Genomic DNA, 15,757 nt, shown 5'->3' with positions numbered 1-15,757 from the left:
CTGACCTGCCGACCGGAGCAGCAGAACCGGCCGGCCTTTACAAAGTAACAGAACCTGACGGCCGTTACAAAAGAAACGGCAGTTACACACTGGTGTGATAGGATCAGAAGCAGGAAGGCAACTTCAAATTGGGGGAGCTGATTGGGACACTAACTACAGAATGTCAACTGAATATGGCAATAGCAAGGGACACAGGTACCGGAATATGGGTGATGCTACCAGAAAAACTACACACAGAGTTTTGGGCAGCACTTGGACAGCTAACGCCATAGGGACTGGAAGCAATGAAAAGGATGAAGCTAGAATCTGAGGACTCTGAGAATAGTGAGTCATGTGGTTTAACACATGGTTCCCCCTCTCACAGACAACAAAACAAGACTGGACACTAATGTACTGTCCAGGGACAATGAATAGACACACGGAAGTGAAGAGTTCAGACGAGGCAGAGCCTCTGTGATATATATGGGTGAGTTCTGCTCAACACTCAGGAAGGGGCAAACCATTTCTGAGGACTAGGGTACACGACGTTAAGACATGACTGACATATCCCAGTTATGAGGACCTGGGAGGTCAACCTGTTTAGGAAGGTCAGTGACCACAAACTAAGCACAGAAAGAATCGAAGAGCAGGCCTGGAGAGATGGCTCAGCAGTTAAGAGCACTGACTGCTGCTCTTACAGAGGTCCTGAGTTCAATTCCCAGCAACGACATGCTGTACCACATCTGTGTCACAACCATCTGTAATGGGATCTGATGCTCTCTTCTGGTGTGTCTGAAAACAGCTACAGTGTACTCATATACATACAATAAATAAATCTTTTTTTTAAAAAAAGTCAAAGAGCAAAGAGGGTAAAGTCTACTGTGACTCCAGGGCTTTGCTAATATGCACCTTTATACAGATATAAGCGTAAGAGACCAGCTTACAAGTCACCTTGTAGATACTTGGTACACTTTTCTATCTTTTAGATACTTAGATGTATTTCCCTTAAATCATATCAAAATGAGGAAGGTGATAAAGGACAAACCAAAGGACAAGTGAGGCTGTGGAGAAGCTCTGGGAGCAGAACTGGGGCTGTGTGGGTCACAGGAGAGCTTTGGAGGGGCCAGTCCTGTGCCACATACTGAGAACCAGGCTCAGGGGTAGGAAAGGCTAGTAAAACAGAATGAGAACTTGCCCACCAAGGATTGAGAGGTGCTAGAGGTCACTGCACAGTCCTCTTCCAGAACACTTTGTTCCCTGTCAGGAGAACTGCTAAGAGCACAGGCACTGAGACTTCTGATGTGCTAGGGGAGGACTTGAGTGCCCAGGGAGGCACTGGAGAACATGCGTGACCTTTTAGCAAAAGGGGTTCAAAAGGAGAGAAAACTATTGTCAACTATTGTCCTTCTTTGGAGTAATCTTACCTTCATTCACAAGGTACCGAGCATAGAGGAGGAGCCAATGACGATACTCGTGGCTGGACTGCAGGGTAAGTGCTGCAGCAACCTGGTTCTCTAGGTAGGCCAGTGTGGTCTCCTGCTGTACCACATGAGGCACGGAGAAGAGCCGGGCAGCTTGCCTTCCAGAGCTAGAGACCAACAAGGCAGGAACATTAAGAAAGGGCACACTATACTTGTGTAGAGGGGCTCTGTGTGTCCGGCTGTACCAGAGAGGAGACCAAAGAGTAGAGGGCAAATAAGTTGTCCAAGGCCTCCCAACCATCAGTCGATGAATCTACTATCAACCTCTGTATTCCTCATGAGGCGGGCTGCATGGTAGCATCCATGTAGTACCTGCTGTTTGAGGTCCAGAGAGACAGCCCTATCCACTCCCAAACCCTGTGCCACATGGGTATCTATAACCCTTAGGGACCCTCACCAACTGTCACCTGGACTTTTGAAGTGATTGGGCCAGGGTTCTAGCTGTCCACAAAACACATTTGACAAAGATCAAAACTGACAACCTCTTTGCACTAAGCAGCAGTTAGGATGCAGGAAGCAAGCAGGGATCAGACCCATGCCCCTCCCAGTACAGCACTGCTGGCAGCTTACATACTTGGAGGTACGGCCCTGAATTATGGCTAACGGTCCCGAACACAGCATGGCATCCTGGGATGGCAGGCTGTTCCTGAAGTCTGCACACTGGGCCAATGAATCTTGCTTGTCAGAAACCAGGTTCCTGAGAAAGCAAAGAAAGGAGCAAATGTTAGGAAAACCAGAAGACAAAAGGTCAGGAGAGCAAACCCTGCCCACCACACTGCAGCACACCAGTGGAAACTGAGAGCCACTGTCCTTCAAGACAGGTGCCCATTACTGGCAGGCTTTCTAGTCACAAGTCTGATAAATGAGGAGTGTCACTGAACATTTTAGCTACATAGTCTTGGTTCTTAATATCTTAGTGACCCCTGTATGAAATGTATTGTAAATGGCTGGCTCACACAACACTGTGGTGCACATGGCCCTGTTCCATCTGCTAGGCAACGCCAGGCCTCCAGTTCTCCTGATAAGGCAGTTCTCCCACATTTCAGGACCCTCTACACGACTGTTAAGAAAATATTCTCCATAAAATAGAGGGGTGTCTTTATGAATATGTCCAAAACAAAAAGTGGATGTCTTTTCCTTTTTCTGAGTCTCTGAAAAGTCAAACTTGGGATCCTCTTGTCTCAATTTCTTGAGTAAGCGTTATTGTTAAAAGGATGTACCTCTATGCCTGGCTTGTCTTTTCTTAAATGATCAACTTGTTTGCCTCACTATAATCACACATTAATGCATAATTATTTGCAAATTGAGAAAAAAGGTAGCAGAAATCTGTTTTTCTTTTTCCAACTGAAAAATAAAATCTCAGTGTTAAATATGAACTTGTGCCTGGCAACTCTTAACAGAAAAGGAGCTGGAAGGTGGCATGCTTTGTTCTGAAGGAATGGTTGGCACACAGCTCACATACTGCACATATCTGGGTTAGTCTCTACTGCAGGCCAGGAAGATGACTCAAATGGATAGACACTTGCTGCAGGAGCATGAGGACTGACGTTTGGATCTCTAACACCCAATAAAAGCCAGGTAGGTATGACAACCTGCTCATAATCTCAGTGTTCAAAAGCAGAGGCAGAGGGTGGGAGTGGGGAGGGGACTAGCTACACTAGCCAAATCTGTGAGTTCCAGGTTCACTGAGCAACCCCGTCTTGGAAAATAAGAGGGAGAGCAATAGAGGAAGACACCAGACATCAACATACACCTATACACATATCCACCCCCACATGTGCAAATACACACACACATATGCACACATACCACAGGCATGCACATTTTTTAAAAAATCTAATGTATACAGAAATTTTACAAATATAGGAAGTGGTTCCAAATTCCAAACCAGTCAAAGAAAATACAGAAATCACATCACCAGTTTGATTTCCTCAGTAAGTCTAAAAGACCATTTTGATACAGTTAAGCCCACAGAGTTAACAAGGCTACTATGTTGGTGGTAGTTAAGGAGGCCTGTCTATTAAGAACCACAAATATTTCTGTATCTCTTCTGATAAAACTGGCTCCAGGAAATAATATAGAAGGCCAGTACCCTTACCCACAGACTTTGAAGGGAGGGAAGCTCAGATTTAGAGAACTCTACAGGGATCGTAGTGCATATACAGGGGTTGGTGAGAGTTCAAAAGACGCAAGGCCAAACAGGAATGACCACCTATGCCCTGGTGCCCAAAATAGAAATACTACCAGGGAATAGTACAGAGGGATACCTTCTTACCATGTGGAGAGGGATGGATTAAAGCAGTATGCTTTCCCATCAGACAAATTCATCACTGGGATTCCATGCTGTGTTAGCAAGATCTGTGACACTGTCATATCACTTCCTGGAGGATACCACAGGAATAAGTTCTAATCAGTAACCATGAATGAATATTCACTAATGAGGAAACCTGAACCCTGGCTCACGAGATCCCAGTACTAGTCCTCTGGACTGCTGATACATAATCTATATACTGCTGCTTGGTGCTTTAGCTAAGCCGTTCTGAGGACCACCAGGATCTCTGTCGCCCATCTTAGGGACCCATTTAGTCATCCACCCAGAAAGCATGTCTCCCTGCTATGTAAGAACAGCTATAGATCACTGTAAGCTATGCCCTAAGCCTGGTTCTATAAATGGGCTAAGGAACCATGAACCATAGCTGTATCAGACCAGGGAATCTTACCCCAGGGGAAGAGGAGTACCCACTCATAGGGGTTACCTGACAAGATGGAGTGTAGAGATTCTTCTTTCACCACAACCACCTGTCTGTGGACATCCCTAAAGAGACAGGGAACAGCTTACTCTACACACAAGTCAAAGGCATCAGAATGTCTTCCCTACTCAACATCCTGGTCCCTGTTTATTCCCCCACCTTATTTTGCCCAAATCTACAGAAGAAATTCCAGGCAGCAGATCCAGTGAGCCACTCCCAACATCCACACCCACCCTAAGAAAAACAAAGAGTGTAGCCACTCTCTGCTAAAGGACATGTCATCACCAGTGAGCACTGCTAACTGCTCCTGGGCCACTTCTCTGCTGGGTCCCCACCCGACCCCTACAGAGACCAGAGGCCCCAGCCTGTGCCTGCCTCTCACCAGACAGACAGTGTGGCTGCAGCGGTGAGTGCCATGACGTAGGGGCCTGTGCAGTGCAGAGTGGAGATTGGCGATGGAAGGAGGATGGGAGGGAGGAGACGGCGACCACAGGTAGAGAACACCGACAGCATCCTCTTTTCACAGGCAACACACACCACATCACTGCAAGGGAAGAGGAGGGGAGGCGTCACCGTCACGAGCCAGATGAAATGATGCACAGCCTACCTTCCTCCAGGGCCTTGACGGGCCTCAGACATTTGCACTGAGCAGGTGCTACCACTGGAATGGCAAGGAAAGGGCTATGCAAGGACCAAGGCAGGGAGTCAACAAGGCAGACAGCCTGCCTGAGCACTTACAAAGGGGCTTCTGTTCTCCCCTGTTCACCCAAAGACCTGTTCATACTGATACTGATCAAGGGGTGCAGGTACTTCACAAAGCGACTCAACATGATGGCCACCCAAAATATGTGCTTAACTCATCAGGTAAGAGCAGAGTGCCCAGGTGACAGTCTCCTGGCTATAACTAGTCAGGAAAGTCCAGACAAGGCCTCAGGGAATAGGCTGTGTGTAGGGAAGAGCACCCCTAATCGAGACCAGACACGGCCTCAGAAAACAGGCTATGTGTCGGGAAGAGCACCCCTAATCGAGACGTGGTCCTCAAGGAAGCCTACTACAAGGAGGCCACTGCCTTTCAAGTATGGCCTCCAAGGCCGGGCCACCGGTGCATGTGTTATACCCTAGAAAGACATATGTCTAACCCAGTGAGTCAGGGTATATAGTCTGTATGGGTCATTTTTCCCTGATCCTGCTAAAGAGTGCTCTTAACTCTTCCATTCTAAGGACAGAGCATAAGCAAGACACTCATGTTTACAAATGTCTATTTCAAAGTATGAATAGAGGAAAACTTTGAACAGGAACCAGTTGCAAGGAGGGAGCTCTCTGACTTGACTGCGTTCTGTCTGACCATCTCTCATGGTCAGGGCCTTCCTTCAGCCAGCTCCCAGTAATGAAGCTGTGACATGGGCTGCAACACTGGACAGGGGTCTTTGTAGGCTTGGCCTGTCTAGGAGAAGCTCCCGTTCCTGTAGCTATATTGCTACAGGACAGTCTGTGCTGACATCCTTGGACTCCTGCTGGGACATGCCACTTGACTTAGGACCAGACATAGAGTTGGAACCAACAACAGTACCAAAGGCACAGGAAGCTAGGACTTAAAACTCAGTGATTTTGTGCAAAGGGAAAAATCCCAAGGAAGAACAGAACTGTGGAATCTTTCAGAACCTAATACTATAAACTCACTTGGATCCAAGGGAATCTGAAGATCTCCCTAGCCAGTTAGGTGAGAGGCATTCACACAGGACCTCAAGGCAGGCAACTAAGGATCTAACCAAAACTGTTTTCTGAGTGATCACTGTTGCAAAGCCCTAGTAGAAATATCTGCTACATGAATGGTCATGAGAAATGATCAGACGGAACACAGGGAACACAGTCATATCAAAGAGAGCTCCCTCCCTGCTACTGGGTTCAAAGTTTTCCTGTATTCATACTTTGAAAATAGGTAGCTGTAAACAAGAGACCACTGAGCACCTGAGAGAAAGTGCTGGTTGTCTTTTTCCGAGTAAGCCAAGAAGGATTGGATCCTTGTGCTGCTTAAGAAGGCAGTGGGTGACTGTACTGAACTAAGACAAGCCCCCACCCATATCCCACCTCCCTAGCCAACGGAGCTAGGACATGCAGCACCGTCAGTCCATCCTACCCAGGACACTGGATGAAAATCCAGGGTCTAGGAAAAGCACCTGCCCAGGCCAAGCAGAGGCAGGCAGACCTCAGGCAGGGGTCTTGCTAGACTGGGTAACCCCCCAAGCTTAAAGCCTGCCTGCGACAGTATGAGGGGAAGACACTGACACTGGTGGTAGGGACTGAGAGGTGAATCAATGTTCAGAAGTCCCCGAGGAGTCTGGCCTGGAGCTGTTCTCCTCACAGGTTAAGTCCCATAACTGTGCTGGTGCTGTCCATCATGGCCCTTACCAGCTGCCGGCAGCAGTGAGGACGCGGCTGCTGAGCACAGTCTCCCACTCCTTCCCTTCACGGTTGCACTTCAGGCGACTCAGCCTTATCCCCCCAACAGCAGTCACTTCATTCTCCACCTCAATGTACATGGAGGGGTCAGAGCTCACCTGGATGGAGGAAAGCAACACATGACTTCAGGTAGCAGTGGCCTGCTCATGTGGTGGTTCCTGGAGATGTGGGACACTCAGGGACTGAATGACAACCTGGGATCTGAGGCAGGGCAAAGACAACAAAAAGGCAGACTAGCTGACTGGCCACCAGAGAAGGCTGACAGGGCCTGGGGGATGTCATCTCACAGAGGTGTGTGTAACTTGCCCAAGACTTGGACTTGGGAGTAAGCCTCAGACTTGAAGGATCACCAAAGACTGCAATATTTGATAAGAAAAGAAAGTATAAAAAACCCAATGTGCTCTCCACAGTAACAAACGTCCATATGTAATACTGTGACATTCCATAACCCATATTATCATGGTCTAGTTCAATCCCTGGCATGAAATGGATTCAGCCTTATACGTATCTACATATCTCATCTGTAGAAGCTGGGTTTCTGTATGGACATCCAGGCAGAACAGTTGACAAATTTACAACCTGGGATCTGAGGCAGGGCAAAGACAACAAAAAGGCAGACTAGCTGACTGGCCACCATTCTCTCTGACACCAGAAACCAAGGATGGCTCCGTGTGGTACTGAGAGTTGAAGACACCTGGGGAAGATCTAATAGAAGAGATCTTGAGAGTTTTGAGATGCTGCCTGCTGAAAATACCCAACACACACACACACACACACACACACACAGAGAGAGAGAGAGAGAGAGAGAGAGAGAGAGAGAGAGAGAGAGAGAGAGAGAGAGAGAGAGACTCACATGCGTGCACATATATACATGAGCAAACTACATGGGTGCTGTCCTTCCCTTCAACCTGCTCAACCCTTCTCTATCCACACACACTTAAGGCTGGAAGAGATGGTGCCTATTTTCAAGCACCCCAACATCCACTCAGGCCTCTCACACTATGTGGCCAGAGGAAAAAGACATATATACAGAGTCCAAGAAGGTTGTCTGAGGAGATGAACCAAGCTAGATGCAGAGTTGAGTGGAAAGGCCCCATAATGGGAGAGGCATGGACACAGATGCTGGGCCAAAAGATGAGGGGCATTTGCATACAAGGGATTATTTAGTCTAACACATTTCAATAATTTCATGCTTTAAAGACTCTATTCTTGGGACTACAGAGACAGCTCAGTGGTTTAAAGCACGTGTTGCCCTTGCAGAAGACCTGGTTCAACTCCCAGCACCCATACGGCAGCTCACAACCATCTGTAACTCCAATTCCAGAGGACCCAATGCCTTCTTCTGACCTCTGGGGGCAACAAGCATGAACGTGGTGTACATGCATAGGTGCAGGCAAAAATGTTCATACACAAAAATGAAAATAAAATAAATCTAAAAAGAGACATAAAGAATATATTATTATAAGTCAGGTCCTGAGAGCCAGCTAAAGACAGTGAGACTAGGGCAAAACACAGACACATGTGCCATGGGCACCCAGACTGACACTGCCAAGAGGGATGGAAAATATGCAAGAGGCTTCTCAGAGGACACACAAGTCAGGTCTTGAAAGAGCCGGTATCTATCCAGATTTGATGGTAAGGGCAGCCCTGGTAGTTGTGACTTAAAAGCAAAACTAGAGAGGAAAAAACATGAGGGTAGAAATAGGAGGCTAGCAGTCTACCCCAGTCAGCTAGTATCCCTCCAGAAAAAGATAGACAGCCACTGGAAACAAGTCCCCAAGGTGTGGCAAGATGGGGCCTATATTAGGGGAAAGAGAATGTATGCTCTTGTGAGGGAGCGGTAGGGGTCCCAGTCCTCACCTGGAGGGTGAACGCTCTCTGCGGGCCTGGAATTGGCAGCTTCAGTGCAAGTGTTGGTGCAGACAGACACATGGCCTCCTTCTCTGCAGACAGGGCAGCTGGAGACTAAAAGAGCCAGAAATATCCCTGAGCTCCACCTAAACACTACAGGGGTAGCATTAGAGAAAGTAGGTTACCCAGAGGTAAGGACCTAACGTGAGGCTGGGCCTATTCCCAAGGTATGTCCACCTACTCTGGAAGGCAGAAAGCACAAGGGAATGCTACAAGGATCCCCACCTGACAGATGAGGGGGCTGACATCAGGGGACCAGTTGTGGTGTAGCTATTTCCTCTGAGTGCCATCTCGCCATCATGGAGCAGAGACTGCTGTGGTGACCTACAGAATATGTTGGCCCCACGTCATGGCAACGAAATAAGCAAAGCAATACAGTGATAGCTTGGTCTACAGTACCAAAATGGGGCTGTTACATTCCCTCAGTGAAGTTGGGGGAAGGAGGTTACTAGACTCTCACCTGACATTCCAGACAACGTTCCCTCCCACCACCAGGCTGCACTTTCTTAAGGAGTAGGTTAGAGTACTAAGAGGCAGAAGCTTGACTGAGGGTAGGACTCCAGTAATACAGTTTATATTCTGGACTTAGACGGAATCACTTCTTTGAGCTGCTGGTACACTGTATGAAGTAAATAGGCATTTCTTTTTTGCCTCCGAGAAAAAGTCTTAACAGGCCTACTTAAGAAGGTCTCTGTGAGTAGCAGGCAGGTCTAAAGGAACATGGCCTACAATGAATGGTTTGTCTAAGCCTCTCACACTAATAAGACACCCTCCACACAAAAGGGCCTCTCAAAGAGGCAGGGTGGGACAGGCAAGACAGTCCATAGGCCTCACCTGGACGGACAGAGACATGGGCAAAAGACGAGAATCCTTCCTGGGTCGACCTTTCTTCTTCTTTTCCACGGTCTCTACCTCAAGCTCAAGTTTGCGCTTGGACAGTGAGGAGGACTTGGCCAGGTGGACCTTCTCGTCACTATCACTACTGCTCTCCAGATCCCGGGACCTCAGCTCCTTGACGAGGTTCTGCTCTTTCAACCTGAAATCAAAGACATCTGTAATTCTGTCTACAAAGCCATTCATTACTCTATGATTTTCTCTATTTCCAGGTTTTTATTTATTTTGTTTTATGTGTATGGCTGTTTTGCCTACATGTTATGTCTATATATCATGTGTGTGCCCTCAAGGTCAGAAGAGGGTGCCAGACTCCCTGGAACTGGAGTTAACAGATGTAAGAAGCTACCCTGTAGGTGCTGGGAATTGAACATGGGTCCTATGGAATAAAAACAAGAGCTCTGAACCCCAAGCTACCTCTCTAACCCCTATACATTTTTTTTTAATCCACTCTTCTCAAGAGTTTATAGACAGTGTAAAGAGAGGGATTCTGGCTTCTACTCCAACAACAAGCTTGGCAGCTGATGTCAATAACAATAATTAGCTAAAAAAATGAAAAGCAGGAACTCTTTCTAGACCCATGAAAGGATGAAAGTGCCAGATATGTACTAGACCATGAGTGTGGGCAAGCTTGAGTTAAAACTGTTGGAGCTAGTAGTGACACAAGGGTTCCCACACATTCACCTTTTACATCCAAGGACCCTTCTAGGTTTTCAGTCAAAGATGGAGAAAATTCCCATGGCTTAAGGGAAAGCAACCAGTTTGAAACATGGCCGGTCCACTCTCTAAAACAATCTTCTGCCCTCAGGAAAACTACTCTACCAGGGCCTTGCTCACTGCCAGTGGGACAAGCAAGTAACCATCTCCAGACCCCTCTAGTGTCTGCTCCCAGGAGCAGGATAAAGGAGGATCCATCATCCATGGATTGCACTAGGGATTCTGGTGCAATAACAAAGGGAAGAGGAATCACTCAGTAAGATTACAGAAGGAGCACAGAAGTCAGGGCGCTGACCACTGGGAGCAGGGAAGGAGGCTCTAGGGAGATCCATGGACTTTCTGCTTAACTATTTCAGAAGATCGAGTTCCTGCTCCTTTTCCTTCTCCAAGATAAAATCTCAGAGGGCCTTTTCTTCAACAGATGGAACCTTCGGAGAGACTTTTGATCTTAGGGTGTGAGGCACCGCTCCGATGTCAGGAAGCAACCAGTTTCCCTTTCTTTGTCTGGACTATCCAATGCCCTGCAATAGCCCAAACCAGCCAATTCTAGGAAAGAAAGGGAACCCAACCTACCACTAACCATAGAGAAAGTCTGATTTTCCAGATGAAGGTGGATTCCATCTCTGGGTCTTACACTAGGGAATCTGTCTAGAACAGTCATTAAAAGTCTCCCAACAAAAAAAGGCCCAGGACTAGATGGTTTTGTGCATAATTCTATCAGACCTTTAAAGAAGACCTAATACTGATACTCCTCAAATTATTCCACAAAATAGAAACAGAAAGAACACTACCCAAGCCACAGGTACTTTGATAGATAAACCATACAAAGATCCTACAAAGAATGAGAACTTCAGACCAATTTCCCTTATGAGTATCAATGCAAAAATACTCAATAAAATTCTTACAAACTGAATTCAAGAACACATCTAAACGATCATTCACCACAGTCAAGTAGACTTCATCTCAAGGATGCAGAGATGGTTCAATATATGAAAATCCATCAGCATAATCCACTATATAAAGAAATTCAAAGGAAAAAAAATCACATGATCATCTCATTAGATACTAAAAAAGCCTTCAACAATATACAACAGCCCTCCATGTTAAAGTCTTGGATCGATCAAGAATTCAAGGCACATACCTAAACATAATAAAAGCAATATACAGCAACCAACAGCCAACATCAAATTAAATGGAGAGAAACTTAAAGCAATGCCACTAAAATCAGAGACAGACAAGGCTGCCCATTCTCCCCGTATCTATTCAATATAGTACTTGAAGTTCCAAATAGAGCAATTAGACAACAATAGGAAGTCAAAGGGATACAAATCAGAAAGGAAGAAGTCAAGGTGTCACTATTTCCAGATGATATAATAGTAGATATAAGTGACTCCAAAAGTTCTACCAGAGAACTCCTCCACCTGATAAACAGCTTTACCAAAGTGGCTGGATATAAAAGTAACTCAAACAAATCAGTAGCCTTTCTCTGCAAAGGATAAATAGGCTGAGAAAGAAATTAAGAAAACAACACTCTTCACAATAGTCACAAATAATGTAAAGTATCTAACCAAGCAAGTGAAAGATGACAAGAACGTCAAGTCTCTGAAGAAAGAAACTGAAGATCTCAGAAAATGGAAAAATCTCCCATGCTCATGGATCAGTAGGATTAACATAGTAAAAAATGGCCATCTTACCAAAACCTCAATGCAATCCTCATCAAAATTCCAACTCAATTCTTCACAGAGATAGAAAGACCAATTCTCACCTTCATATGGAGTTTAAAAACAAAAAAAAAACAAAAAACAAACCCAGGATAGCTAAAATAATTCTCAACAGTAAAAAGAACTTCTAGGAAATCACCACCCCTGACCTCAAGCTGTACTACAGAGCAATAGTCATAAAAATGGCATTACATTAGTACAGAGACAGACAGGTAGATCAATGGAATAGAACTGAAGACCACACACCTATGGTCACTTGACCTTTGACAAAGAAGCCAAAACCATACAGTGAAAAAAAAAACCATCTTCAACAAATGGTGCTGGTCTAACTGGTGGTCTACATGCAGAAGAATACAAATTGATCCATTTTTATCTCCTTGTACCAAGCTCAAGTCCAAGTGGATCAAGGACCTCCACATAAAACCAGATACACTGAAACTAATAGAAGAGAAAGTGGAAAAAAAGCCTCAAACTCATTGACACAGGGGAAATTTTCCTCAACAGAAAGAACACCGAATGGCTCACACTCTAAGATCAACAATCGACAATGGAACCTCATAAAAGTGAAAAGCAAAGGACAATTGTCAATAGGACAAAAGAGCAGCCTACAGATTAGGGAACAATCTTTACCAACCCTACATCTGAATGAGGACAAATATCAAAAATATACAGAGAACTCAAGAAGTTAGACTCCAGAAAACCAAATAACCCTATTAAAAAATGGAGTAGAGAGCTAAACAGAGAGCTCTCAACTGAGGAATCTCAAATGGCCAAGAAGCACCTAAAGAAATGTTCAACATCAGTATTCAATAGGGAAACACAAATCAAAACGATCCTCAGATTCTACCTTACACCAATCAGAATGGCTGAGACCAAAACTCAGACAACAGCAGATGCTGGTGAGGATATGGAGAAAGAGGAACACTTCTCAATTGCTGGTGGGATTGCAAAACCACTTTTGAAATCAATCTCAGAAAATTGGAACCGGTTCCACCTAAACACCCAGCTATATCACTACTGGGCATATACGCAAAAGAAGTGCCAACATATAACAAGCTCCACTGTGTTCATAGCAGCCTCGTTTATTTTTTTGGTTTTGGGAGGGTGCTTGCTGGTTTTTGGGGAGGTTGTTTTGGTTTGGTTTTTCGAAACAGGGTTTCTCTGTGTAGCCCTGGCTGTCCTGGAACTCACCCTGCAGACAAGGCTGGCCTCGAACTCAGAAATCTGCCTGCCTCTGCCTCCCAAGTGCTGGGATCAAAGGCGTGTGCCACAAAGCTGGAAACAACCCAGATATTCCTGAATGGAAGAATGGATAAGAATATGTGGTGCATTTACACAATGGAATAGTATTCACCTATTTAAAATGATGACTACATGAACTTTTTAGGCAAATATATGAAATTAGAAAAATATCATCCTGAGTGAGGTAACCCAGACCCCAAAAGGACATAAATGTTATGTACTCACTGATAAGTGGATATTAGCCCAAAAGCTCAGAATACCCACCATATATAACATATGAAGGTTAACAAGACAAAAGGCCAAAGTCTGGATGCCTCAATCTCACTTAGAAGGGGAAACAAAATAATCATAGAAGGCAGAGGGAGGGAGAGACCTGAGTGGCAAGGGGGAGGGGAAAGGGGGGGAACAGGATCAGGTATTTAGGGAGACAGCCCAGAAAGCCAGGAGAATGAATACAAACATGCAGCAGTGTGGGGTGGGGAATGGGGGTGGAGAATGGGGAGAGTGGGGGTGAGGGAACCACTAGAAAGTCCTAGGCACCAGGGATATAGGAGGCTGCCAAGACCCAGTTGGAAATCACATTAGCTGAAATGACCAACAGAGGGGAGATAGAACCTGAAGAGACTACCTCCAATAGATAGTCATGGTCCCCAGCTAAGCGATGGGGCCACCCACCCGTCTCAAAATTTTTAACCCAGAATTGTTCCTGTCTAAAGGAAATGCAGGGACAAAAAAAAAAAAAATGGAGCAGAGACTGAAGGAAAGGCCATCCAGAGACCAACCCAAATTGGGATCTATCCCATGGGCAGACACCAAACCCTGTCACTATTGTTGATACCAAGAGGTGGTGACAAACAGGAGCCTAGCGTGGCTGTTCTGATGCAGATACAGCCAACCTTTGGACTGAGCTTAGGGACCGCAGTGGAAGAGTTAGGGGAAGGACTGTAGGAATTGAAGGGGATTAAATCTCATAGGAAGAACAACAGTATCAAGTAACAGGACCACTCAGAGTTCTCAGGGACTAAGCTACCAACCAAAGAGCATCCATGGGCTGGTCCATGGTCCCTTTTACATATGCAGCAGAGGACTGCCTGGTCTAGCTTCAGTGGGAGAGAATCCGACTGATCCTGTGGAGGCTTGATGCCCCAGAGAAGAGGGATGCTAGAGAGGTGAGGTGGGAATGAGTGGATGGGTGGTGGAGCACACTCTTAGAGGCAAAGAGGAGGGAGATGGGGTAGAGGTTTACTGGAGGGGGACTGGGAAGGACATTTGAAATGTAAATAAATAATTTTTTTAAAAAGTAGAATCAGATTTGGATATTATAGAAGTTCTGAAACTACGAGATTACAATTTTAATAAAGCACCATAAAGTGATAATGTAGTAATGTTAAAGATAACAACAACAGAGAATAATAATAGTAAAAGACTTTTCAAAACCAAGGAAAGATAGCCAACTATAGACCTAGGCTATTTAGAGAGCTCTCAATAACAAATATCCGTGCCTAGACATATTCAAACCACAAAAGAAAAAAAGTCATAGGAAGATGGCAAGATGCAGGACTATCTTTGAGTTGTCTTTGCTTTCTACCTGCTATATTATGAACTACTCTTTGTGAAAAAGTTTTTTCCTATCAAAGGTAGCTAACCCACCCAAGGTTAGCTCCATAAACCTCTCAAACTTATGATATGCCTCTTTGCCCAAATCCTAGACTCTTTCACAGCTGTACCCTTCATGCCAATTAGCCAACTACATTAGATTGTGAGGTCAAGTTCCTAGCAATAGGATGAGACACAGTCATCACCTATCTTAGAAAATAAAAACTAAGTGACGTTCCTACCTGTGAACCTGCTAAGCCTGTTTGGGCTGAATGGCACATTAGGTCTCAAACCAAGGACAAATGGCTGAGTGCCCATTAACAATCAAAGTGGACTTGGCTACCAGGTTCTCCCAGCATCCCTCAGTCCCTAACTGTTACAGGTCCTCCTAGCTGGCACACCCATCTCCTGCCCTAAACTGTTCCAGCCCAGATATTGGGCTGAGCGTCCCTCCCCACAGCTGCTCTTCTCTGTATAATCTAGCCATATTGGTTACCTGCCAGTCTTTTACCTTAAGCCCTCTTAGCTGCTGCCTAGTTCCCCTCTTTCCCTCTCCCTTCCCATCCCCACCTCTCTTCACATGGCTCAGGATCATGCCCACTCTGGACTCTCCCAGATGTTTCTACCTCGAGTTATGCTTTTAACTACAGTAAACCTCCTCCTCCACCATACCTAGAAGCAGCTGTGTCCTTTCCTTTTCATTTTTTCATTCATCTGGTGCCAAAATCCACCTGAGGACAAACTTCTAGTTGACATACCCATTAACAAAGCATCTCCTGTTTTCAAGAAGAAACTGCCATGACAGATTACCTTTGCTTTACTTTTGGTGCACCAGAGTAATTTTTTTTCCAGCTCCCCATGCCACTCCAGCACAATTCAGTGAGAACTTTCCAATTGTGACCCCCAAATAAATCTTTCCTCTCTTAAAAAGCAACCCCCATCCAAAACTCATCTCATGTAAAAGAGAAAAAGACATTACCCTTCCTGCTGAACTTCTTGGGTGAATGGA

General features: G+C 45.4%; 1 protein-coding gene across 2 annotated transcripts in view; it reads right to left on the bottom strand.

Moving 5' to 3' along the window:
* The window catches only part of LOC114623794 (protein HIRA), an 81,501-nt gene that overhangs the window by 11,415 nt on the left and 54,329 nt on the right, over positions 1-15,757 (bottom strand). For both annotated transcript variants that reach the window (XM_028770495.1, XM_028770496.1), the window contains 8 exons: positions 9,416-9,617; positions 8,531-8,635; positions 6,620-6,768; positions 4,593-4,754; positions 4,217-4,275; positions 3,736-3,841; positions 2,035-2,157; positions 1,404-1,567 (listed from right to left, as the gene is read on the bottom strand). In XM_028770495.1, coding sequence (XP_028626328.1) covers positions 1,404-1,567; positions 2,035-2,157; positions 3,736-3,841; positions 4,217-4,275; positions 4,593-4,754; positions 6,620-6,768; positions 8,531-8,635; positions 9,416-9,617 — 1,070 coding nt within the window. The remainder of the gene's footprint in view (positions 1-1,403; positions 1,568-2,034; positions 2,158-3,735; positions 3,842-4,216; positions 4,276-4,592; positions 4,755-6,619; positions 6,769-8,530; positions 8,636-9,415; positions 9,618-15,757) is intronic.

Source organism: Grammomys surdaster, unplaced genomic scaffold (assembly GCF_004785775.1).
Source record: "Grammomys surdaster isolate TR1022 unplaced genomic scaffold, NIH_TR_1.0 202, whole genome shotgun sequence".
Taxonomy (NCBI): Eukaryota; Metazoa; Chordata; class Mammalia; order Rodentia; family Muridae; genus Grammomys; species Grammomys surdaster.
The sequence above is the reverse complement of the archived record's forward strand: the minus strand, read 5'-3'. Positions and strand labels throughout refer to the sequence as shown.